This window comes from Dama dama, chromosome 5, assembly GCF_033118175.1.
Source record: "Dama dama isolate Ldn47 chromosome 5, ASM3311817v1, whole genome shotgun sequence".
NCBI lineage: Eukaryota > Metazoa > Chordata > Mammalia > Artiodactyla > Cervidae > Dama > Dama dama.
In genome coordinates, this window is record NC_083685.1 from 95,311,791 (window position 1) to 95,337,760 (window position 25,970).

At 43.7% G+C, this 25,970-nt stretch overlaps 2 protein-coding genes across 6 annotated transcripts in view; both read left to right on the plus strand.

Moving 5' to 3' along the window:
- KIAA0753 (KIAA0753 ortholog) overlaps window positions 1–25,970 on the plus strand; it is a 56,979-nt gene that overhangs the window by 162 nt on the left and 30,847 nt on the right. For 2 of the 5 annotated variants that reach the window (XM_061143178.1, XM_061143176.1), the window contains exons 1-7: window positions 3,679–4,485; window positions 5,382–5,544; window positions 11,743–12,367; window positions 14,184–14,290; window positions 16,252–16,314; window positions 16,726–16,941; window positions 18,873–19,083. In XM_061143178.1, the coding sequence (XP_060999161.1) occupies window positions 5,452–5,544; window positions 11,743–12,367; window positions 14,184–14,290; window positions 16,252–16,314; window positions 16,726–16,941; window positions 18,873–19,083 (1,315 nt within the window). In that variant the 5' untranslated portion in view covers window positions 3,679–4,485; window positions 5,382–5,451. Of the gene's footprint in view, window positions 1–3,678; window positions 4,510–5,381; window positions 5,545–11,742; window positions 12,368–14,183; window positions 14,291–16,251; window positions 16,315–16,725; window positions 16,942–18,872; window positions 19,084–25,970 lie in introns of those variants that run through there. The other 3 variants (XM_061143174.1, XM_061143173.1, XM_061143175.1) reach the window with 3 other exon arrangements.
- LOC133055603 (collagen alpha-2(I) chain) lies at window positions 83–3,627 on the plus strand. The gene has a single exon (XM_061140746.1). The coding sequence runs from the start codon at window positions 271–273 to the stop codon at window positions 3,625–3,627; it is 3,357 nt and encodes a 1,118-aa protein (XP_060996729.1). The 5' UTR covers window positions 83–270.

A 25,970-nucleotide genomic window follows, 5' to 3' on the forward strand; every position in this document is an offset into this window, starting at 1 on the left:
CTGCGTTAGGAGTCCGGGATCTGAGGGAGAGGAGACTTTGACCCGGGGCGGATCCTGCCGCCTGTCGGCACTAGTTACCTTTTCTTCTGCCGAGGCTTTAGTTGGGGGCGGGCGTCCGGGACTGGGCGGGGGTAGGGGGCTGGGAGGGAAGAAGGCTTGGAGGGCTGGAGCTGAGTGTGTGAGAGCGTGTGTGGAGCCGCCCTCGGAGCTGGTGCTGAGACAGAAAGTGCCCCGGGGCTGCGAAGGGAAGGCGGGAGTCATCCTGGAGCGATGAGTGGGGCCGCTGGCCAAGGGGCCTTGCCCGGGCCGAGTGTGCGCGAGCTCGCGGCGGAGAGACCGGGCCTATGCGTGGGACCCAGCCGGTCCGGACGCGGAGTCCGGCGGCCGTGGGGAAAGAGATGGGGTGCAGGGATGTTCCGAGGCCGTGGAACTAGGCGCCGGGCGAGGTCCTTCGTGCGGGAGACGCGCTGCGTGAGTGCGGACAGGCTGCCGAGTCGTCGGCGGCCATGGGGGAGAAGACAAGCAGCGGGAAGAGCCCAGGCCTCGGGGGAGAACGAGGCTGCGGGAACACCTGGCCCTGCAGGCTCGGTGGAGGCTGCACGAGACCGTGGGACCGTGTGGGTAAACGGGGCTGTGGGGGAACCGCAGGTGGTGGGGCCTGTCGGCTCTGTGTGGGTGACTGGCACTGGGGAGGAGGAGACTCTTTACAGGAGTCCCCGGGGCTGTGAGAGGAAAGGTCGTCCGGGATCCATGGGGCATGGGAGCATTCTGGAACTGTGGTTGAAAGTGCAGGCTTTGAGGGCAGCTTCAGGAGGTGGGCAACGAAGCAGAGTCGAGCTCCATCCTGTGCCCGCAGGAGAGGGGCCGGTTGAAAGGGGGGTTCCTGGCCGGGCTTCGTGGGTGGAGACCAGCCGTGAAGGTCTCACCGGACCGTGGGTGAAAGGACAGGCGGGGGCAGCCCCCCGGGGCCGGGGACTATCCATCCCTCCGGGCCCAGGGGCAGGCTGTGAGAGGGCCATGGGCTGCTGTGGGCAGGGCCAGGCTGTGAGGATGCCACCTGTGGCTGTGCCTGAGACTCTGGAGGCAAGTTCCGGGATTGCCCCACACCTGCCCGGGAGGGGACAAGCTGTGGGGGTGCCTGGGCCCTTGGAGGGGATTGGCTATGGGGTTGCCCCCAGCTCTTCAGTAAAAGGACTGACTCTGCGGGTGCCCGGGGCCGCGGGGTGGCCTGAGGCTGTGGAGGTACCCAGAGCTGTGGCCGGAGAGCTGTGCTGTGGGGGGGTTCCGGATCCTTGGGGGAGACAGCGGGCAGCACAGGTGCCTGGGGCTCTGGCACAGGAGGTGATCTGTGGGCACACCCCAGGCTTGTGGGGGAGAGGGCAGGCCACAGCTGTGCACAGAGCGGCCCAAGGGGACACCCTCTCTGTGGGTGCCCCAGTTGTGCGGCGGAGGAGGCGCGCTGTGGGGGAGACAGGCCCAGGGACTCTTCCTGGCCTGTGGGGCACCAGACAGCCTGTGGAGGTGCCTCCTGCGATTGAAGAGGGAGTGCGATGTGGGAGTGACCCGTGCTTCAGGGAGAGGGGACAGGCCGGGTGGGCAGAGACAGGCTCTGGAGGCAACTCAGGGTCCTGGGAAGCTGCCCAGACTGCGGGCTGGGCAGTGTGTGGTCCTGAGGAGCAGGAGGCAGGCCCTGGCAATGTTCCAGGCCACTGGGGTATAGGACAGGCTACAGGGGTACCTTGGGCTCCCAGAACGGAGACAGGCTGTGGGTGTGACCTGGGTTTGTGGGGAACACAGCAGCCATTGGGGGTGTCCCAGGCGGTGGGATTATCGGGGACCAGAGGAGTGCAGACCAGCTGCTGCTGCGTTCCAGGCCTGTGGGCTAGGCAGCAGGCTCTGGGGGTGCCTCTGGCTGAGGCAGTGCCAGCCGTGGTCAGAGAGCCCTATGGTGGGAACGTCTTGAGTCTCCTGGAAAGGAGGCAGGCTCTGGGGGAGCAGGAGGCTGTAGTGCCCGCCGCTGTAGGGAGTCGTGGGTCTGTGTGTCAGGAGACTGGCTGTGGGGACGCTTCCTGTCTCTGCCTGAGGAGACAGGCTGTAGGGCTGTCTGAGCGCGTGAGGGTGCCAGAGCCAGCTGGGGTATCCAGCTATAGATGTGCCCTAGCTCCGTGTGCGCTAAGTCCCGGGGGTGAAGCTGCCCGGGTGCCCGCCGCTGTATGGGTGTCTGACTCTGTGGGTCAGGAAGGCAGCTCCAGGGAGGACTGGAACCTGTGGGCAGGGGTTCATGCTGCCGGGAGACCCACGGCCTCAGGGGTACCCATGGCTCCCCAGGAGCTGTGGTTGGCAGGGGAGGATGTTGGCTCGTGGGGAAGGAGACAGAGTGCCAGGGTGCCCATGCCTGCTGAGGTGCCCTGGGCCCCTGGGGTGTGTGGTCCTCTGGGGGTGGAGACTGGCTCTGGAGGTTTTTTGCACTTGCCAGGGGGGAGACAGACAGCAGGAGTTTCTCTGACTGCAGGGGTGTCTGCAGATGCTGGGGTGCCCGTGGCTCTCAGGGCGCCTCGGCCTGTGCAGGAGGTGGCTTGTTCTGGAGGTGTCTCAGGCTTATGCGGGGAGAGAGAGACAGTGTGGGGACCTACGGATGCCATGGATCCCACCAGAATGGGGATGCCCGCCACTGCCAGAGTGCCTGGGCCCATGAGTGAAGAGATGGGGCCTGGGGGCATCTCAGGCTTGGCGGGAGGGAGACAGTCTGGGGGAGCATGTGTGACCATGGGGCTGCACACAGCCATGGGGATGCCAGGGTCTGTGGGGGAGGAGATGCTCTCTGGGCATTTTTCGGGCTTATCTGGAAGCAGACAGACTGCTGAGGTGCCGGTGGCAGCTGCCAGCATTTCCGTGACAGTGGGGGTGCCCTCAGCTACTGGGGCCCCTGGGCCGCTGGTGGGCGATGTTACTTCTGGGGATGGCTCAGGTGTATGGGGAAGGAGACCCGTGACTGAGGTGCCCATGGCTGCCAGGGCTTCAGGACTTGTGGACGGGGAGACTGGCTCTGAAGGCGTTGCAGATCCGTGGAGGAGACCTGACAGAGCCGTCCCTGAGGCTGCGAGGGTGCCTTTGTCTTTGGGGGTGCTTGCAACTGTAGGGGTTCCCATGGCACGGCCTGGGCCTGCAGTGGTGTGGGTGACTGGGCCTGCAGGAGAAGAACCCAGGGCAGCTGTCTCTGACCTCACGGGGGTGAGGAGACAGTTCGCAGAGGGCCCTCAGGCTCCCCCCACAGGGGAGATCGGAGGTAGGAATGTCCTGGGGCCGGTGGGGAGGAGCCAGCCAGTGGGGGTGTCTTACACCTGTGGGCACGGGACCAGGTTATGGAGGTGCCTGAGGTCAGCGGGGGAAGAACTGGACTATGAGAACATGCCAGGAGTGTCCAGAACAGGTGGGACTGTGGGGGAGAATGAAGCTGAGGAGGTGCCCCAAGAGTCACAGGAGCAGACAGGCATCGGCCTCATCAGAGATCACGCACGGCAGGGTGGGAGGAGACAGGCTGGAGGAGAGTCTGCCATCAGGGTGGGGGGAAACAATTTGGGAGACAGTTTTGAGGGGGAGGACAGATGGAGGGGAGCATTCCACTAGTAGGGATGGCGTTGGGGGATCCTGGGGCTCTTGGGGAGGGAACAGGTTGGGGAGAAATTTGTCCTGTGGTGTAGGGATGTCTTGGGATGGAGAAGAGAGGCTTTGTGGAGACACCTCACCGCATATGGGATGGCATATCGGGAGATTTCCTGGTGCAGTGGGAAAGGGACAGGTTGCAAGGAGAGCGATGTCCTCTCCTTTGTATGGGAACTTTGTGTGGGGGAAAGGTTTGGGGCCGGTGTCCCTGGACTTTGTGTGTATGTGTTGGTGTGTGTGTGTAGCATCACTTGAGGTATTCTGGAACTGTGGGATCATCTAGTTTTTTCCTGTTGGAGAATGGACCCATAGGCCTTCGGCATCCAGCCAGGGAGTACTGACCTTGTAAAAGTCCCAGCTGCTGAGAGCTCGACTCTGCAGGCTCCTTCCTCCTGCGGCTCCAGCCCCGGAACCATGATGACATCAGGCCAGTTGGGATGGCCTCACTCATGTTCCTCCTCCTACCTTCGCTTTTGAGCGTATCTCTACAGCCTTAGAAACAAGGAATCTTTATATTCCTACCCGTGTATCAGTCTTTAAGCAAATCCAGTCTGCAATCCTTGGCTTTATTCAAAAGTTTAGGGAAATCCTGAGTTTCCCAGTTGAGTTCCTATTGAATTATTTAAGAGGACAAGCTCTCCCCATACATTTAACGCTGGTCAACTTATGGAAAATCTGCTTAATTCGACAAATGTTGAGTTGAATTGTCTACCGTGCTCAAAACACTGTGTTGGGGGAAATCTCAAAGAAGCACATGACAAGGCCCTTCCCCTCAAGGAACCTTGTCTAGCTGGGAAGATGAGACAAATACCTGTGAAATAGGTAAATAACAACACAAGCAAATGGGTGAGTACAGGGGGCGTGGTGTCTATAAGGAGGCATTCAGAACAGGGAGAGGCCCTCCCCTGTGGTTTACAAAACACTTGCCTATCTTTAGACAGCTGTAGGGTGGGGGGTAGTTAGGGTGAATCTGAAGATGTACAGAGGTCATTCTGCTAGTTCCTGGCTGTTTCTGGCATCCGTCTAGGTATTCTGATGCCGCCAGTTTATTTAGAGTCATTGAGAGTTAGAATCTTTTGAGCTACCTAGAAGAGTGAAGTGTACTGCTTTTTGATTGGTAGTTAGAATTTATTACGTAGACTGTATATCCATAAAACTTCCTGATGGAAAGTGCTTGTTTACCATAGAAGAGCTCTGTTTTTGGAATAACATCTTAATGGCGACCCTTGAGATGTGAAATTTGGAATGAAAAGGACTCAAGAAGTAGTCATTAGGCTAATTGTCGTCGTTTACTCAGTCATGCCTGGGACTCTGCGACCCTATGGATTGTAGGCTGCCAGGTCCCTCTGTTCGTGGGATTTCCCAGGCAAGAATACCAGAGTAGGTTGCCATTTCCTTCTCCATCGGATCTTCTCAACCCAGGAATTGAACCTGCGTCTTCTGCATTGGAAGGCAGATTCTCTACCACTGAGCCATGAGGAAAGCCCATGTCATTAGGCTAGTGTGTCCCCTATTCTCGTGGAAGGTAGACTTTTCAACAGTGTAGTTGCTTTAGTATATGAAAGAAACCATCGTATACCTGTCTTTAAGCTTTCTCTCTGCAGTGTGAGGTTGCTATGGACTACTAAAATATTCTTACATGAGTTTTACATAAGTAAAACACAGTGCTTTCACTTTGTTTGAAAAGGTTGGTCTAAAAGTACTTTCTTTTATGTCAGGCAATGATTTTAGGGGAAAACTGTTGGCCAATGACTGAGCTTTCGCTATCCGTCTACACTGTCTGACACCATGGGACCAGGCAGACCAGCCTCAGCCTGTGTTCATCTAGCATCTGATGTGCAACTCGATGGGAGGAGTGACCCCAGGAAACTTCAGACCCAGGTAGTTTCGTTTTATTTTTCTCTTCCGATTTTTTTATGAAACATTTCAGAGAAAGAGAAAAGGACAATGAACACGTTTCAGATCAGATTTAAGCATTATCATGCCTAAGAAAATGGAAAAAAAAAATTTCCTCATATTCTCTAATAATGTCTTCTTTCAGCTTCACCCACTTGTCCTCTAAACGTCTTTTTGTATTAATGAAAATCCTCACACATACAGCAAGCTGCATTTTACAGTGAATATATCTGTCCTTCAGTCCATGCCTCTAGAATCCATTCATCAATCCATCTTACTTTTGGATGCATATCAAAATAAATTGCAGATGTGAGTACCCTAAGTACTTGTGCATGCATATCATACACTAGAATTCTTTCTTTGTATACTGTTTTCTTTTGAGGTATATTTTGCATCTTCAACAACTACATTGACATGTATACATCTTGTCATATTTGCTAAGTTTTGACCAGTGTGTACACACACATGTATAAATCATATCTCAGATACTGATCATTTCCATTACTCCAGAATGTTCTCTTGTACCCTTTCCTAGTCAGTCCTGCTGCCCACCCTTCACAGGCAACCACTATTCTGATTTTTTTTCACCACAGATTAGTTTCTGTGTTCTACAACTTCATGTACACAGAATCATATACTATGTATGCTTTGGTGTGAGGCTTCTTTCACTGGGTGTAATGTTTCTGAGATTGATCCACCTTGTTGCATGTATTAGTAGTTACTTTTTTAATACTGAGTCCTGGACACCTGGGTTATTTCTAGTTTAAGCCATTGTGAGTGAAGCTGCTACATTCTTATACAAATCTTTTTGCAAACATGTTTTCATTTCTCTTGGGTAAATACCTGGGAGTAAAATTACTGGCTCATAGAGTAGGTGTATGTTTAGTTTTTTAACAAAGCAACAGACTTTCCCAAAGCCGTCTGTATCATTTTATGTTCCTACCAGTAATGAATGAGAGCTCCAGCTGCTCCACATCTTTGCCAGCATTTGGTGGTGTTTTTTAGTTGTAACTATTTTGGTGGGTGTGTAGTAATATGTCAGATAAAATTTTGACTTAATTTCAGATTGACAGAGAAGTTGCAAGAATGGTACACAGTGTTCCTGGATACTCTTCTCCCAGATTTCCCAGATGCTAACTTTTTATTACATGTCCCCTCTCCCTTTCTCCCTCCCTCCTTCCTTTTTCTTTTCTCTCTGTCTCGCTTCACACACACACACACACACACACACATGCAATTGTTTTCTGAACTGATTAAGTTAAGGACATGATATCCTTTTGCCCCTAAATACTTGTGCTTGTATAATCATGGTATAGTGATCAAAATCAGGAAATTAGCATTAAAATGATGCTATCATGTCATCTACAGACCTCACTGAGACTTTGTTAGTTGTTTCAATAATGTCCTTAACAGTGAAAGAAAATCCAGAATCATGAGCTTTGTTATGTTTCTTTAGTTTCCTTTAATCGGAATGATTTCTGAGTCTGTATTTCATGACATTGACATTTTTGAAAAATGGAGACCTGTTACTTGAGGATTTCCTCTCAATTTGAGTTTGTCTGAAATTTTCTCATAGTTACATTCAGGTTGTGCACCCATAGTGGGAAAACCACTGAAGTGATGCTGAGTTCTTAGTGCATCACATCAGGAGGTACATAGGTCGATTTATTCCCATTACTGTTCACTTTTATTGTTTAATTAAGGTGGTGTCTGTCAAGTTTTCCATTGTAAAGTTATTTTTTTACCTTTTGTAATTGGAAGTTTCTGTCTTTGAGACCATGCTAATATCCTTTTACTTCCGAGACTTCATTTGCTTTTACCATTCATTGATGACTTTTGCCTGAGTCAGTTTTTTATTATGACAGTTGACAAGTGGTGATTTATTTATATCAGAGGATACTTTTAGCATTTTACTTAATTCAATATGATATTCAAACGGTCTCTGATTTGGTCAGTGAAGTGAGAGTCACTTCAAGTTGATTCCAGTGTCCTTTTCACATTGCCATCAATCTTTGACCACTTTTTGGTATAAAAAGATATGCCAGGCTCAGCGTATTTTGCCCTTTCCCAGCCATTCTTGAAAGGAGCCTTCACCCCTTTGGTGGTGAATGGGTTTTAGAAGTCACTGTCTAGGTGCTGGACATGCTCATTGGTTCCTGGATGTCAGCGTTTTGTCCTGTGCTGTCCCCGAGGACAGAAATGGGAAATAGCTGTGTACACGCGTGTGCCTGAACACAATTCATATGTGTTCACATCTCACATCTGCACTCACATCTGCGTCCCCTCCTCCTTCCTTCCTCTCCTCTCTCTTACTCCCTTCTTTCCCTCCTTTCTCTGTATCTGTCTGCCTGTCTGCCTGCCTATCTGTCTATATTAAAACTCTCTGAGTGCACATGCTGCTGCTGCTGCTGCTAAGTAACTTCAGTCGTGTCCGACTCTCTGTGACCCAATAGATGGCAGCCCACCAGGCTCCCCCGTCTCCGGGATTCTCCAGGCAAGAACACTGGAGTGGGTTGCCCTTTCCTTCTCCAATGAGTGAAAGTGAAAAGTGAAAGTGAAGTCGCTTAGTCGTGTCCAACTCTTAGCGACCCCATGGACTGCAGTCTACCAGGCTCCTCCATCCACGGGATTTTCCAGGCAAGAGTACTGGAGTGGGGTGCCATTGCCTTCTCCGCTGAGTGCACATAGGTATTTCCAATCCAGTCCAACACTTCCCATCTGTAACTCCCATATGCAAGAGTGTAAAACCAGTTTCCAGTTACCCACAGTGTGTGTACTCATTTGCTTAATCCTAGAATGTACAAAAGTGTTTGAAAATTGCAACCCATGCCTCTGCAAAGAAAAAGAACACTGCAGATTAGAGTTCAGTATTTGTTTAGAGAACTTGTTGTCTTTAGCCTGAGGGCAGATAGTCCAAATGCTATGTTCAAATGTTGATTGGGTTGATTTTTTTTTTTAAACCCTTACTTTTTAGTGTGGTTATGTTAGTCTTTTGAACTTCAGTTTGCTTCATTGGTTTCTATTAGTATTCATTTTTAATGTCTTCCTTCATCCTTCTGAATTTTGTTTATTATCTCTTTCCCCTTTCCCCCTCTTGTTCTCTTCCTTCCTTTCTCTGCAGTGTATGTGAAACATTAACGTGATTGCAAACAAATTTATGCAGAAAAGAACGTTCAGTGAAATATTACCACCCTCCATCCCCCCAACCATTCCCTCTGTCCTTTCCACCCAATTCCTCCCCATACCCTGTAGATACCTTATCTTATTATTATTTGATTTTTCTTTCCTGTGTTTCTTTTTGCACAAGTGATCAGCTGCATGTGTCCTTTCTCATGAACTATCTCTCCCCTCTTTTGAAGGGTGGAATAACCTGCCAATACAGGAGGCACAGGAGGAGTGGGTTTGATCCCTGGGTCAGGAAGATCCCCTGGAGAAGGAAATTGCAACCCACTCCAGTGTTCTTATCTGGAGAGTCCCATGGACAAAGGAGCCTGGTGGGCTACGGTCCATGGGGTTGCAAACAGTTGGACACGACTGAGCACGCATGCACGCACGTATTACAGATACTCTTTTTTGCACGTGTTCTTTGCACTGACCAGCGTACCTGAGAAATCCCTACACATGGGTTCTTGCACATCTTTCTCATTCTTCTTTACATCTTCATGGTACTCCTCTGTGTGGGTGTACCATAGACTGAGACATACTTTTACATGGGCATTTAGGTCAATTTCAGTGCTTTGCAGTTGCAAACAACACACGTATACCCTATGCACATGTATTGTTGGGGGTATATCTTCAGAATATATTTCTGGAAGTGAGACTGCTAGGTCAGAAGGCAAATGCATGTGTGGTTTTGTTCATTGTTGCCAGAGTCCCGTCCCTGGGACCTGTACTCCCACCAGGACCCTGTGAGCAGGCCTGTCTTCCCACAGCCTTGCCAGGAGCTTGCGTTGTTGTGTCTCTTAATTTTGCTGCTCTGTTGCCGTCTCAGTGTATTTTTAATTAGTATTTTTATGAGCCTGGCCAACATTTCATACATTTAAGGGTCATATTTCTATCTTTCTTTGTTGTTGTTAATTGTTTTTTTTTACCATTTTCTACTGAGTTTTCATCTTTTTTCCACCTCAGTTTTTAAGATTTCTTTATATATGGGAGCCCTGTGTATTTGCAGATATTTTTCCAGTTCTTTCCAGATGGTGTTCTTTTTTAACCATAAAAAACAAGTTGTTTTTAAAATTTTTACTTGAAGTAATAAAATTTATCACTCTTTTATTGCATGTGGATTTTGAGTTATAGTTGGAAAGCCTTTGTCTACACCCAGGTTAAACAGGAATTCACTCTTTATTTATTTATTTAGTACGTATATCAAATCCCCTAGGTATTTTAGGTCATTTTTCACTCTGGGGGGAAGGATTTCTCTAATAAGGCCAAGTACTGTTCCAAGTACTGTTCCTCATTCTGTGCACTTTCCAGATGGTAACTTTTTTTTTCCCCCTCTCTCTCATAATCTCTGTTTCTTTTCCCTAAAATTTTTTCCTTCAGTTTTCTCGCACTGGGTTTATTTTAAACTGACTCTTCATGGACATGATTATATAAACACACATTATCATGTGCACTGTGAGAGTTGGGGAGGCTATCTGCACGAACAAGACATCTTTGTACAGGCCTTGCCGAGCTTGCCGGCAGAATCTTCCAGGGCTGATGACCTGCCACAGACATGGACAGGTCCAAAGCCACAGACGATTTGCTCCTTTTGACATAGTAATCCCAGAACAGATAATTTATCCTCGGGACATAATTTGCAAAGAGAAAAAAAGATAAATGCATGGGAATATTAATTGAACTAATGTTTCTATTATTGGAAACCCTGGAACAATCTCAGTCTTTAATAATAAGATTATAGTTAGGATAAGCATGAAAAGGCCATTCACTGGATTTTGAAAAATGCAACTATGAAAAATAATAAAACTTGTGGGAAGATGGAAGCATGCCTATGTTTATTAAGTGAAAAACAAAACCTGTGTCTGTGATGATGATGAAGTTGTTTAATTGCTAAGCTGTGTCTGACTCTTTTGCGACCCCATGGACTATAGTCTGCCAGCATGGATTTCCCAGGCAAGAATAGTGGAGTAGGTTGCCTTTTCCTTCTGCAGGGGATCTTCCTGACCCAAGGACTGAACCTGCATCTCCTGCAGTGGCAGGTGGATTCTTTACCCCTGAGCCACCAGGGAAGCCCCATCTATCATGATAATAACCTACAAAAACTTAAACCTGCATGAAAAGATGTAAGTGGACTATTTAGAGCAAGATGCACTTAGGTGCAGGGTAAAAGATGTGGTCCAACCACTAGATAAAAAGTCTCAGGAAGACATGAAGAAGTATTGTCACTGGCTTAGTTTCTGGGTGGTACATCTGTGGAACAGTTTTCAGGAACACTCGTGATGAACTGTGTTGGTCACTTACTGGAACCTGACATTTTGACACAGGGCAGAAGTCCACCACTGGGGAGTTGAGAAACTTACTGGTTTTGCTTGAAGCTTTCTGGGTTGACTTTGTGAGGAGGATCATAGTATGCTACTAGTAACCAGAAGGATAATACAGGGGACTCAGTGATATGTAAGAGCTTCCCAGGTGCCACCAGTGGTAAAGAACCCGCCTGTCAATGCAGGAGACAGAAGAGACACGGGTTCGATCCCCGGGTTGGGATCTTTGATTTTTCTTCCCTGTGTTTCTTTTTGCACAGATGATCAGGTGCATTTGTACTTTCTCATGAACTTTCTCCTCTTTTGAAGGGTAGTGTAGGTGTAGGAGGTGCAAGTTTGATCCCTGGGTGGGGAAGATGTGCTGGAGTAGGAAATGGCAGCCTACTCTGGTATTCTTGCCTGGAGAATCCTGTGGACAGAGGAGCCTGGTGGGCTGCAGTCCATGGGGTCACACAGAGTGGGACACGATTGAAGCGACTTAGCAGCAGCAGCAGATGACTGTAGGATAGAACCAGGGGTATGCGATCAATTCAAGGGTGTGAGAGTGGCCAATTCTTTGAGTGCAACAGGAAAGTAAATACCTCGTAAGCACTAATAATAGTGTGGATGAAATGTTAGAAACTTAATTGTAGACATATGTCAGCTATGCAGTATGGTATTTTTCTAATGTGTGCTTGCTTTTATTTATTTATTTTTAAAGAACCAGCTGCAGTTTAATAGGAATGTTCCTACACATTCAAGCAACTTGGCAACCCAATACTCTTGCCCACATGGAATTAAAATTGAGAAACTGAAGCACTCATACAACGAGTCTTACCACTGTAGAGATTTAGGTTTTAGAGATGGTCCCGGCCTGAGCAGCTCTGTTTCATTTTCTGTTGTATCAGAAGAGAGACTTAGCTATGCGGTTCATCTGGCCAAAAGAGATGTAAAACGAAGACAGTTTGAAGAACATAGAAAAGAGCATCACCTCAGAAGTCAACCCCATGTCTTTCGGAACTGTGGACACTCTCAGTATAAAACGTCTGACCTTGGGGTGGAAAGAGAGGAATCAAGGAGTCGGGATGCCTGTCATGGCAGCCACCAGCCGTCCAAAGTAGAGATTTCCAGCTCAGGCGCCAAGGTATACCTGTACACATCTCATCCAGGACAGTCGGGTCTTCCTGTGCCAAATTCTCCACCCACGCGCGATCCAGGCCTTCAGCCACACTCCAGGATAGATGACCAGAAAAGCCTATGTGAACACAAATGCCTGCTGGAAGTTCAGCGACTCCAGAAAGAATTGAGCAATTGTATCCGTAAAATTGAAGCAGTAGCTAAAAGAGGTGAGACAAATTGGACTCTTGACTTTGAAAAAAATGCTCCAAGAGGGTAGAGGCCAAATACATTCTTTAGGACCCCTGCCCCTCATCACTTCCCTTTCTGTCCTCTGTCACTAGAATGAGCATTCATGACAAGACAGGTGAATTTTGAGTTTGACCAGTGTCTTTTTTTCTGAAGAGTTTGCCCTAGTGTCTTTCCAGCAGAGGCACCTGGAACAGCCCCTTTTCCTTAGGCTGTGCTAGGTAAGCTGAATGACTGAGGGTCCCACCTAGTAATCACAGTACCTGCTGTCTTCTGGAGCCTGAGTGCAAATTATCCTATAATGTTTTGCTTCTGTATCCAGAAGTCCTTCTGGAAAAGTTATTTTTAATCTGTTCAGAAAAGAACATTATATAAAATGTGTATATTCTAGATAAAAACAGTTCTAAGTTGGGCAATGTTTAGATGAGTACGCCGCAGTGATAGGGAGCTACAGATGTATGTATGAGACATCTGACCGCAGGGTAGAAAGGAAGGTATATAATCCTCTCATACTGTTTTCTACAATCTTTCAGCATTCTCTACACCCTTGCATTTTCCTGGAAAGTAGAGGATTGGTTGCACATGGAAAATTGGGGGTTACCATAGCTGAGAAGTAGGGGAGTCAAGCCTAGCTTTCAGACTGCAAGGCACAGGGAGTTGGCATCAAAAGGAGCTACTGTGCCAGGATAGTAGAGTCTATGATGATCTTTTGCATTTTAAAGTCAAGTAATGTATGCATATGCATGTTACATAATGAATTTAAGGTACGGTACAGAAACAGATTGAACAAAATAGAACAAAAATATGTAAATGAGGGTATTTTGGCATGGGAAAAAAACAAGGAAAGCACAAAGTAAGACTTATTAGGAATGGGCAAAAGATTTGTTTCTAAGCTTCCACAGAGTCTGCTAAAGAGGAAAATGTGATCAATTACAGAATTTACAAAGGAAAAAAAAATTGCACAAGGAGAAAATTATGCCAGATATAGAGGTTGGAAGATTTCTCTGGTAGGTCTTCATAGAGAATATGTTGTGTAATATGAACACGTCAAAAACATTCCTACATCACAATAACAGAGGTGTCTTGGCTCATTTCTCCTAACTTTGCTCAGTGGTGGTCTGTAGCATGACCCCATGGAACAGTGTGGTAGAAACCATGCTCCTGGGGTGAGGTGGGGGGAAGCAAAGCCACGAGGCATGCCACTCTACTGATGGGGCCTCATATAGGAGCCTTAGAGCAGGGCTGCTCAGGTAGTCTTCCAGAAACAATTTCTTTGAGCTAATCGTTTGAAAATATGGAGCAGCAGTGTGTACGAGGGTCTGTTTTCTGACAAATAAGACGAAGGCTTTAGCAAATAATTTTAGCCCTTGCCATCTTAATATGTTAGAGAACGGTTTCCTCTTCTGGGTTCAGGATAAGAAAGTGTAAAAGAAATCTTGCTATATATAAAAATAGGTCAATAAATTATTTTTGTTTAAATGGAAAGCATTATAGATTTGGGTTCAATATAAATAGCTTAAAAATAATAACTGCATAACAGGGGGCTAGGCTGTCCGGGGCATTCGGATTTGATTAACACCTTCCTGTCTCTTTCATCTCGGAGTCAAGTACACAGGCCCCCTTGCTTGTTGCTAGTTTCTTGGCTGATGAAAAATTTTTTGTTATGACAGCCTCATGTTTTTTTCTTAGTAAAACTACAGATCTTTAACCTCATTATCTCTGTGAGCCATTGAAGTTTTTAATCAGCTTTTATATATGGTTTATAATCCACTTCGGTGGGGGGGGAAATATTTTCAGATCGCGTGGAAGAAGCTTTGGACCCTGATGAGGAGCGGAGGATCTGGGTCAGGAGACAGGAGCAGGCGGTCCGTTCTGCCCGTACGCTCTATGTCCTCCAGCAACAGGTGCGGAGGCACGGGGACGAGGGTGGGGCTGGCTTCCCAGGGAATGCGTGCTTTCCGTTTGTGCCAGATATATCAGCACCGGCCTATCCTACATGGCTTCTGATGTGTTTGTGCGTCTAAGTTTCCTGGATGTGTGGACAAACAGTTCTTCCTCTTTCCGCCCTCCGTCTTTATGTGTCTGTGTGTATACAGCCAAACTCTTTAAATACTGTTTTGTTCATTTTTTTCTGCTTTTGGGGGTCACAGACACTTGAGGATCTACTGAAAGCTATGTGTCCTTTCCCCAGGAAAAAAGTGCTTATACAGGACATATTTTTGTAGACAAGTTTAAGTGGATTGGTTACCCTGAAATCCTTGGTTCCCAGTAATGCAGCTTGTAGTCTTAGAGGAAAGGGACTTTGTTAGTTTCCCATCCATTGCATATTTATTGTATATTAGAAACTTAGAAAATAGTAGATGGGCTTTCCTGGTGGCTCAACTGGTAAAGAATCTGCTTGCAGTGTGGGAGACCTGGGTTTGATCCCTGGGTTGGGAAGATCCCCTGGAGAAGGAAATGGCAATCCACTCCAGTATTCTTGCCTGGAAAATCCCATGGACAGAGGAGCCTGGCAGGCTACAGTCCATGGGGTCGCAAGAGTCAGACACAACTTAGTGACTACACCACCACCACCACATAGTAGATGGTTTGGTTGTCTTTACTAAGTAGTAGAATGAAGAATATGTTAAATGTCACTCAGGATACGTTTTGTCATTGTTCAGTTGCTCAGTCGTGTCTGACTCTTTGCGACCCCGTGGATTGCAGCATGCCAATCTTCTCTGTCTAGGATACATGTAGTGGCTGATGAATAGGCATTTATATTATTTACATTATGGGTAGATTTTTAAAAATGTTTGTTTCAACTGTAATTGGAGAAGGAAATGGCAACCCATTCCAGTATTCTTGCCTGGAAAATCCTGTGGACAGAGGAGCCTGGCAGGCTACAGTCCATGGGGTTGCAGAGTTGGATATGACAGTCCATGGGGTTGCAAAATTGACTTCACTCTTTCAATTTTAATGTCTTACTTGTTGGTAAGCATTGAACTTATTTCTGGTCACTTAGGTCACATGTTAGCTTTCTTGCTCTAACCCCAAACTGGGCTCTTTGATTTAAAGATAATGCCTGAGTGAGATTTTGTTATTATTCTTGTTGGCTTCTATTTTGGTCCTTACTCTACACTGCTGTCATAGGGATTGTTCTAAAACACGAATCTTAGCCTGTCAGAGCTCTGCTTGAAAGGTGTGATTGGCTCTCTGTAACTAAGAGGGTGAAAGCTGACTTCTTTCTTTATAATTGATTAATTATTTTCTTTTTGGTTGTGCTGGACCTTCGTTGCTGCACACAGGCTTGTCTGTACGGTGAGCGGGGCCTACTCTAGTCACAGCGCACAGGCTTCTTAGTGCCATGGCTTCTCATGTTGCAGAGCACGGGCTCTAGGGTGTGTGGGCTTCAGTAGTTGCAGCTTCTGGACTCTTGGAGCACAGGTTCAGTAGTTGTGGTGCATGGGCTTTGTTGCCCCACAGCATGTGGGATCTTCCAGGATCAGGGATCGAACCCTGCATCAGCAGGTGGATTCTTAACCTCTGGACCATCAGGGAAGTCCAAAAGCTGAATTCTTTGGCAGCACGGCACTGAAAACTTCCTGATGTGGCCTCCTACCTTTCCAGAGTCACCTCCTTTATGTTACGTTCCTCTTACAGTGGGAATCAAGGGATGGAAGGGAAACCTGTGCTGTAGTCACCATCTCAAACTGGAAACCAGTAGCTGTTGTGGGGTTGCTTGAATGAGGAGTCTGTTCTCATTTTCAAGTGACTTGAATCAGTAATGGTTATATTTGGACAAGATAAGATGCATCCTTTTCTACAAAAAAGATCAGTGGAAAGGTACAAAGATTTTCTTTTTTCACCCCCCTTTATGAACCAGGTTAAAGAAATCCAGGAAGAATTGGATAAATTGAGTCCACATAAGATTAAACACACTAAGAAGGTATGATGAAATTTAATTATGCTTAATTCTTATTGTTTATAAACTACATTTCCAGTGTTTTGATGATATTATGTGTGGGTTCTCTCCACCAATATTTATCATCAACACTTGTAGAAACTTGTTAGGGAGTGAGCGTCTTAAATGTCCTAACTTTGAGGGTCACCCTCCAAGAAACAGGTTCTGAAAATAGATTGTTGGTTGTTGCAGCTGGTATATGAAATTGAGCATGAGAGGGGAAACACTTTGTCATTAGGAAACCTTTAAACTTTATAGTTCCCTTTACTATGAAAAAGTTTTCGCAATGGAAGTCGTTCTTACATAGAAGATTGACTGTAAATGTTTGTTAAGGGTTGGGTTAACATTTAGATGTTCTGAGTATTGAAGTAACTCTTGCATCTCATTTACTGCCAGTCATGGGCAGTGTCCAGGCTGGCTGCTGCCCATCGAGGAGCAATTTGGGCCTTACAGACGTTTGTCGCTCAGTTCACTGCCGGAGGGGAGTACCCCATTCCTACTTGGTGCAAGGAGCTGGGCAGTCTTATCCGCCAGCTCTCTCTCTGTTCTGCCAAGCTGGAGGCCGAGTCTTCTGTTCCTGATGTGGTGATAGATATCCTGCAACAGATTGAGGTATGAAATTGACCACGATTGGTATTTAAAGTGCATTATTTCTAAGCAGGGAGGTTATGTTCACCACTGCCTGATTTCATTGAGGTTCATGGAGAACACAAGACTCATTTGGTACCTAGTAAATTCAAGCTTTGCAGAGAGCAGAAGGAGCACTTCATTTTAATTTCATTGTTTTTACAGTCTAGTCAATATTGTATTTTACTTCTTTGAGACATGGTGTCTTAAGTCTAGAACATAAAACAACTCGTAACCCGGCCATTAATTAAGCAGAATATTCCATTCCATGACCATGCCATTTAATAAAGAATGTATTAGCATATAAAAGGAAAACAGTAAAACACTGTTTAGTAGTGAGGTTAGCATATCAGTGTGCAATCTAGATAGATTATTGAAAAGAAGCCCAAAAATGGAAGTAAGCCTAAAGTCTTATGCTATGGCTAGAGACTTCTGGATATCCCAACCGGTGTGTACTAGTCAGGAATGGATAGTGTTCTTACTATCCATTAGTTATATCCATAGTTTTTACTGGTGATGAAGACAGCAAAAACAGTCTGTCCTTAAATCTTGATAGTTCCCTGAAGTTTAGAGAATGCTGCCATTCATCCTTACTGAATTGCTGTGATTTGCAGTTGGTTTTATTACTATTTTACATATTTAAAGAAAAAAGCAAAGCTCAGAGACATGACACAGACACTTCTTTTGAAGGCTGGGAATCAAACTCCTGTCTTTAAACTCCCGTGCCACTGTTATTTCCACTGTCCCATACATTTTCATCACAGATTTTTAAAAAAGCGTTTATATTAGTGTGAGATACATAATAGTAAGCTGTTAGCTATAGGGAAGCGTGCTGTAGTGGGAAGAATTCTAGACCACGTGACAGACCATTTCTACATTAGCTAGCCCTTGGTGATCTTTAGGACCCCTTCTACCTTTGTCATTATCCAGCAAATGTATTTGTGATATATATTGCTTACGTTTATGTATGTGGAATCACTATCAGGAATGCCACTGTCAAAGAGAGCCCTTTAGGTAGCATATCAAGTTATGTGGTTTTTTTAAAACTTATCCATTAAAAACATTTATTGGCCAAAACAGTTTTATTTGAAGAACATAGCTTGATCATTCTCCAGAGATCATTCTCAAGGATCTCAAGAGATACAGTTTCTATCCCAAATTTTGGGCATGAGTGCCTTAACATAATGTTTCTTAAACATACCCTTTATCTCCCCTACATTTGAAAATATTCAGTAGTGTGAGAAATTTATTCTTGTTGACGTGTACCACACTATCCCACAGTTTATGTTGTTATTCCTCGCTGTCATCTGAACTAAACGTCCCTGGCTGCGTTCAGTCTTCGTTAACACGTACTGATCATGGGAGATTGGGCCCTTGCTGCCTGGTGAGAGTGAGTGGGTGCTTGTTAGAGCGCATGCCTCTCTCAGGAAAGGGGGCTGGCAGGGACAGGTCTTCCCCATTGTGGTGGGTGAGTGATCAGAGCCATGAACATGTTCCTTTAGTTTATGAAGATGTGCGTTTTAGTTTGTGTGCCCAGTTAAAAGATTATTTAAGTTTATGAGGTTTTCATTGAGAACTAATGAAGTAAATTATATTGGGTTATATTCTGAAGACTGTGATTAGTTTTTAAATGGGGATCCTTAATTTTAGAATTTGAATACCTTTAATAGTAGTGATAATCTTTACTTTTTGATCATTGGTTTTCATGAGCTAAATATGTGAAAGAACATGCAGAACTCCTTTTATTAACTGGATGTCCTAAATAACCAAGTTTTAAAAGTAAGTGATGGTTCAGTTAACAATTAGAGATGGCCATTTAATAACACATTTTTCCAGGATCCCCATTTTCCATTTTGTGATCAACAGTCAGACTTTTGTGAGACAAACTAAGAGAATGATTGACTGTTTCATGGCAGGCTTTAGAATCTCTCCTGGAAAAGAAACTGTCTCCAAAAAAGGCAAAGAAATGTTTCAGTGAAATTCGGTGCAGATTTCCCGTTGGTAGCCAAAGGGCCTTAGAGAGATGGCGAAACACATCCCCAAAGAATGAGAGGAAGCCCTTTGTAGCAAAGGAGATATTTCCACAGGAAACAAGACAACCTTCAGTGGCAAAGAAGCTCCTTGCTGGTATGTGTCCTAAAGTGTTTACTGCAAGATACTTTATTCCTTGACATTGTCTGGGCTGTAACAGTTGCCACATTGAGGGAAAAGTCAGGATTTATAAGCCTGGTCAACAATAAGTGCACTTGAACTAGGATAAGTGAGTAGCAATCAAGATGCTACTTTAGGCTGGAGGCTGGAGTATTTCCATAGAGGAGGGAGGGTGAAGAAAGTAAAATTCCCTTTTCCTGCATTTGGGCTGACCAAAGTAAATTCCTACAGAGCTGTTAGATAGAACCTTACTTTCTCTTCTAAGTTTGTTTATTTACATTTTAATGATAGCTATGTATACATATACACACAAACACATACTTGGTTGATATGTATGGATTTTTTTTTACATAGGTAATAAATAAATTTTTGTTATTCCAGTAAGTAGAATTGCAAGCTTATGTGGTTTGCCCATTTAAAACAGACACTGCCAACTTGCCCTTAAAAATGGGTGCACAGTTATGTTTTCAACTAGCACTGACCATCAATGTATATTTCCCCATATCCTTACCAAGTACTTTATATAATGAAATAGAAAAAATTTCAGTCTCTTGGTGGAAAATGTTATTGAATTTCTTACTGTTTTATATTTCCCTGATTCCTGGTGAGGAAGATTTTTCTTTCACATGTTCCTTGGCCTTGTTTATTTCTTCCTCTTCTGTGATTTGTCTGTTCATATCCTTTGCTATCTCCCTACTGGGTCCTGTCTTTGCTTCGGAAGTTCTTTATGTATTTTGGATCTTCATCCTTTTCTGGTTTTACGTATATCATAAATATTTTATCTTAAGATGCTTAACTTTTGCAGGCCCCCCCTTTCCCAGCATAAAGGGAATGCATTTTGACATATGATGCTGACTCTTTAGTTTTGGCAAATCTGCATATGAAGTTAAGGAAATTTTCTTCTGTTCCTGTTTTGCTGAGAGATTTTCTTGTCCTCTTTTTTTTCTTCGTAGTTAAACTGACACATCTATATTGATAGTACTTTAAAGTAGTTTTAAAATTTTAATATTGAAATTTTTAATGTGCCATTATATCAGTGTGTGGACAAATCCAATAAGCTGGTTTCCCTTGTTTTAGTTGAAGTAGAATATGCGATGGCTCATTGGGTAAAGAGCCTGCCTGCAATGCTGGAGACACAGGAGATATGGGTTTGATCCCTGGTTTGGGAAGATCCCCTAGAGGAGGAAATGGCAACCCACTCCAGTATTCTTGCCTGAAAAATCCCAAAGGTTTGCCAAGAGTTGGACACAGCAGAGCAACTAAGCAGCAACAGTTTTCCTTTTATAAATTGAAGTGGAGTGTACAGTCATTGGGTTTTTTCCAGTTTGGAGTGGTTATAAGGAGAACTACTGTGATTGTTTGTTTTTATGTATGTCTCTTGGTACATGTGTGTGTTTATTTCTGTTGGGTTTATTCCCAGCAATGTTATTGTTAGGTCATCAGGGTATGTATTTGTTCAACTATAATAAGAATTTTTTTCAAAGTAGTTTTATCTTTTTTATTCCAACCAGCCATCTATGAGAATAGTTGCTATACATCCTTGTTATTAGTTTAAAAAATTTTAGCCACCTGGTTGGTGTGTAAGGTTGTCATTGTGGTTTTAGTTTACATTTTCTGGATGATTTATGGTGAGTACCTTTCCATATATTTATTGGCCATTTACATGTCTTTTGTGAAGTGCCAGTTCAAGTCTCTTTCAAAGTCCTCCCTCTGCCTCCCTCTCTCTTATTTTCTGTTCTTTTTTTCCTTTCTCTTTTCTTTATTGATGTGTCGAGTTCTTTGTAGGAGTTTGCTGCATATGGGCCCTTTCCCAATTACCTGTGTTATAAATATTCTCTTAGAAATAAGATGTGGCTTGCTTTTAGATGTTGCTGTAGTGTCTTTTGATGGACAGAATTCTTAATTTCACTGAATTCCAATGTAGCGATCTTTTCCTATATAGGGTTGTTTTTTTTTTTTTAAGGTTGTTTTTGGATCTTGTTTAAGAGGCTTTTCCTGGAAAAGGAAATAGCAGCCCACTCCAGTATTCTTGCCTAGGAAATCCCGTGGACAGAGGAGCCTGGCAGGCTACAGTCCATGGGGCCACAAAGAGTCAGACATGACTTAGTGACTAAACAACAATAACGCCCTGGTCAGGGAAAAGAATAAAGAATTACTTAATAGAAAAAAAAAAAAGCTTTACCCTTTGCCATAGTTAAGGAAACATTTTCCTATTTATTTTCTAGAAAAGATTCATTTTCCTCCAGGTGGATATCTAGTTGAGATAACACTCTTCGTTGAAAATATTATCCTTTTTCCCACAGTGGTGATGTCACTTTTGTCATAAGTTAAGTGTCCACATGTGTAGGGGTCACTTCCTGGGTCCTCTGTTCTCTTCCATTGATCTAATTGTAGGTTCTTAGGCTAGCGTATACTATCTTAATTATTCTAAGTCAGTTTTTGTCACCAGTTCTTCTTCCAGAATGTCTTGGCTAATCTTGACCCTCAGTATTTCCATAGAAATTTTAGGATCAGAATTTGTTGCTTCCCTGATCTCTCTCTCTCAACACTCCCAACAAACAACCTCTTGAAATTTTGGTGGGGAATTGTTATCTTTACAAAATTATATTCCCCAATCCACAGGCAGGGTATATGTCCCTTTATTCATTTAAGTTGTCTTTAAATACTCTTAGTAACTTACAATGTGTGTGTGTGTTCGTCTTTAGTTAGAATGATTCCTTGGTATTGCTATTTCCAGAGCTCTTGTAAAGGATGTCTTTTTAAAAATTTAATTTCTAGCATATATTATGGGTATACACACAGTTGATTTTATGTGTTGATCTTGTATCTAGCAGCCTTGCTAATTTATTTCTGTAATTTATCTGCAGATTATTTGTGTTTTGCAGTGTGTATAGTCATGTCATCTATGAATATAACCATTGGGTTATGTCCTCCTTTCCAATCTTTATCTCTTTTATTATTTTTTTTTTCCTATAGTTTTCTGGTTTTATTTACTTGATCTTTAGATGACTGACACAAGGTATGTTAAAGTCTTTGAAGACTTTTAAAATTTCTCATTGTATTTATATTCAGTTTTGTTTAGTACATTTTGAAGTCGTGCTATTAGATACACAAGCGTTCCTTACTGATAAATCTTTTTTGGTGGATTTTATATATTATTATTAAATATTTGTCTTTCTAATGTCATTTGCTTTGGTTTCTCTTTTGTTTGATATAAATATTGTTTCATCTACCCAACTTATTTGGCATTTACCTAGAATAACATTTCACATCCCTTTGTGTACAATCCGTCTTTGCTGTTTTAAGAATGTCTGTTGTCAATACTTCATTGTCTGTGTTTTTAACTCTGTTGTAGAGTTCTATATTTAACCTACTGACATTTACTGAGATTAATGGCACATTTGGACTTCTTTTTCCCTTTTTATTTTTGATCTGCCACTTTTTTTTCTTTGTTGTAACTTACTGTGTTAATCGAGCTCTTGTTTCATTTTGTTTCCTCTACTGATCTGAAGTTATAAATCAGTTCAGTTTCTCAATTTGTCACTAATTCTGTGGCACCTCCATAGTGTAATGCCCTGCCTGTATCGTGAATGTGACAAAACCTAACCTCCTTAGTCACTGTTAGATATTTACTTGGCGTAACGTGGTATTCTGTTCCCTTCATTGCTAGGCAGGTAGAACCAATGCTGCCACCTTCCTTCTACCCAGAGGCCGCCTTCCGCTCAGTATGGGTGTGATGCTTATTGCATGCTGTATCCTGTGTGGAAGCCCAGGACCCGGCAGTAATTAGGCGCTTAAATAACCAGCTGTGAAGAGGGTATATTAGAACAAGAAAAAGCCTTTGAGCAACAGATCATGGTAACCTCAGTTCTGGATGTTAGGGGCTCGTTTACGATGCTCTGGAGGAAATGTAGAGAACTTTCCAGGCCTGCCCACAGAGATGTGTTTCCCAAATGAGTTAAAAGATGAGAGGGACCCTTAACTGTGTAGTGCACTAACAGGTGGGGACCAGCTTCAGAGAGAAAAGTTGGGAAACCTGTTCATTTAAAACTCACCATAGGCACCAGTGAGGGAAAGCAGGAAGACAGACCACTGTGGGGAAAATGGGGAACAAAAAGACCTCCTTCTAGTCCCAGCTCTGCCTGTTTGTGATCCTGGGTGGATGATTTCATCTCTCCAAACCTTCATTTTTCTATCTGTGAATGGGGATAATCTAGGCATACCTTACGTTATTGTGCTTCACTTTATTGTGCTTTGCAGATACTGTGGTTTTTACAAGTTGAAGGTTTGTGGCAACCCTGTGTTGTCAGGTGATGGTTAGCATTTTTTAGTGATAAAGTATTTTTTAATTAAGTGTTAAAGTATTTTTCAAGACATAGCACTATTGCACACTTACTAGACTGCATACTATATAAGCATAACTTTTGTATGCACTGGGAAACCAAAACACTTGTGTGACTCACTTTATCATGATATTTGCTCTATTGTGGTGGTCTGGAATCGAACCTGCAATCTCTCTCAGGTATGCTGGTGGTCCTTATCCTATGTGACTGACTGAGTTGTTTAAAGTAGCAAATTAGGTATTTCATCCAGAGGTATGTAAGCTTCAGTTGTCTGGAACAGCGCTGCAGTTCCTGACAGGGCAGAATGAATGGGCCTCACCCTGGACTGGGAGTCAGAAGATGTGACTCTGCTGCTTGCTGTCCTTGACCTTGAGTAAAACACTTAACTGTCATTTCCTCATTTGAAAAATTAATCATTGCCCTGCCTGCTCTGTGTCACGGTGAGCTTCAAATGTGAATGTGAATGATGTTAGAAACTGAAGAAATGTACAGATGTAAGAGATGATGATAAAATCATTGTTGTTATCATCATTACAAATTGAAGTGTGATTATGCTTAGCCACTTGGCAAATTTGGTACAGTTGCTTATGGCGAAGGTTGTGGTGGTGCTCTTGTTTTTGTTTATTTATTTATTTATTTTTCCTTGTCTTTATGAACTGGATTTCAGAAGGTTGTGGTGTCTGTTTCTGTTTTAGATGTCTCTCTACCTAATTTCTCCATTCTGACCTCCCACCCCTAGAAGTCATAAGGAGCCAGTTAGGTGGGAAATCACATCTTTGCCATTTTCAGTTGAAATAAATGTGTGAGCCTGATTTGGTCTTGTGATTTCTGTAACTGGTACATTTCTTTAGCAGCTGCTGGAATGTTCTTGAAGTGGTGGATTGCATTAGTACAACTTGTCAGACGTAAGGACAGTCCCACCCCACCACCAGCAATGTCCTCAAACTCAACTGCCCCTGGAGCTTGTACTACATTTGCAGTTGATTTGTACAGATCATTACTGGAAAGGCATCGGGACCTAGAGGTCAGAGTTACCTTGCTATATGTAAACCTGAGGGTTAATAATTAAATTTTAGACTAGGATTTGTTCTAAGCATTCTTTCCTTTCAGTTTATGTATCCTTACTGTGTAACCTCTATGGCCTTGAAAAGTACCAGATTAAAAAAGTGATGCAAGGGGAATCTGGCCTTTAGCCTACTGCTGTTAAAAGTAGTCTAAATGTAGTAATACTGATGGGCCTTTGGGTTGTGTCTGATTTTTTGCTATTATAATCATTGATGAAGTCTGTGCTCATGTCTTCCTGTGTATGCATGAGGGTCCCTCAATGCTGAGTATGTTCCTAGGAGTGAAACTTCTGGGCGACAGTGTGGGCGAACCTTCTGGTAGCTGCGCCAGTTCGCTCCTGCACTAATAGCTGTGAGAGTACTTGTTTCCTGCATCTTCTTTTTTAACTTGGCATTGTCACGTTAAAACTTTTACTCCCAACCTCACTACTTTAATATCGATTTTTCTGATTGCTGGTGCTCATCTTTTCATGTTTTCATTGACAATTTAGATTTTTCTCTCTGCCACTTTCTGTCCTTTGCCTGTTTCCCTGTTGCGTTGTTTGTTTTCTTATGGACTCATAGTTGTTCTTTATATATTCTGGATGTTGAGCCTATGTTAATTATATACCTTACAGACTCTGGCTTGCCTGTGACTTTTTTGGTGTCTTTGTCAAAAACAAGGTGCAGTTTAGTGTAATTAAGTTTACATATGTTAACAACATTATATTTGGCTTTAAGAAAGCATTTTCTGGCCTGATGTCATAATCATATTCTCATATTTTCTTCTAAAAGCTTTAAAGTTTTCCTTTCACATTTAGGTCTTCTTTACATTTAGAATGTAAGTGTTCGGTGTGAGGGTGAGCATTCTCACACTGAACACTTAGATTTTTCTTTAGTTACCTGTGGATACTAGTAATTTCAGCATTATTTATTGAGTGATCCAGTTCATACTCACTGATTTGTCATATAGCCTTTGTCATACCCGTCCTGCTTCATTGGTTTCCGCCTGTTCCTGCATCACTCCCACACTGCCTTAATTATTACAGCTTTATCACGAACACTATCACTGGGAAAATAAGACTCCCACCCCTGCCCTACTCCTCACATTGTTGTTCTTCAGAATTATTTGGGCTGTCTTGGGATTTTACACTTCATAAGAATTTTAGCATTAAAATTTTATATCCACAAAAAAGAAATCTGTTGAGATTTTAATTGAACTTGCATTTGAAATTGAGGATCACTATGGGGAGAATTGACGCTTCACAGTATTTTTTTCATTCATGAAAATAATTGATCCAGACTTTCTTTCTTGTCCTTCAAAAATACCTTTGAGCTTTTTTGTTTGGTAAAAGTCTTATACATCTTTCCTAAGTTTTCTTCCTTAGTGCCTTATAGTTTAGTTGCTATTGTTAATGGGGTACTTTTTCTCTTATATTTTCTCTAATTAGTTATTTTGGTATGTGCAAATGAGAAT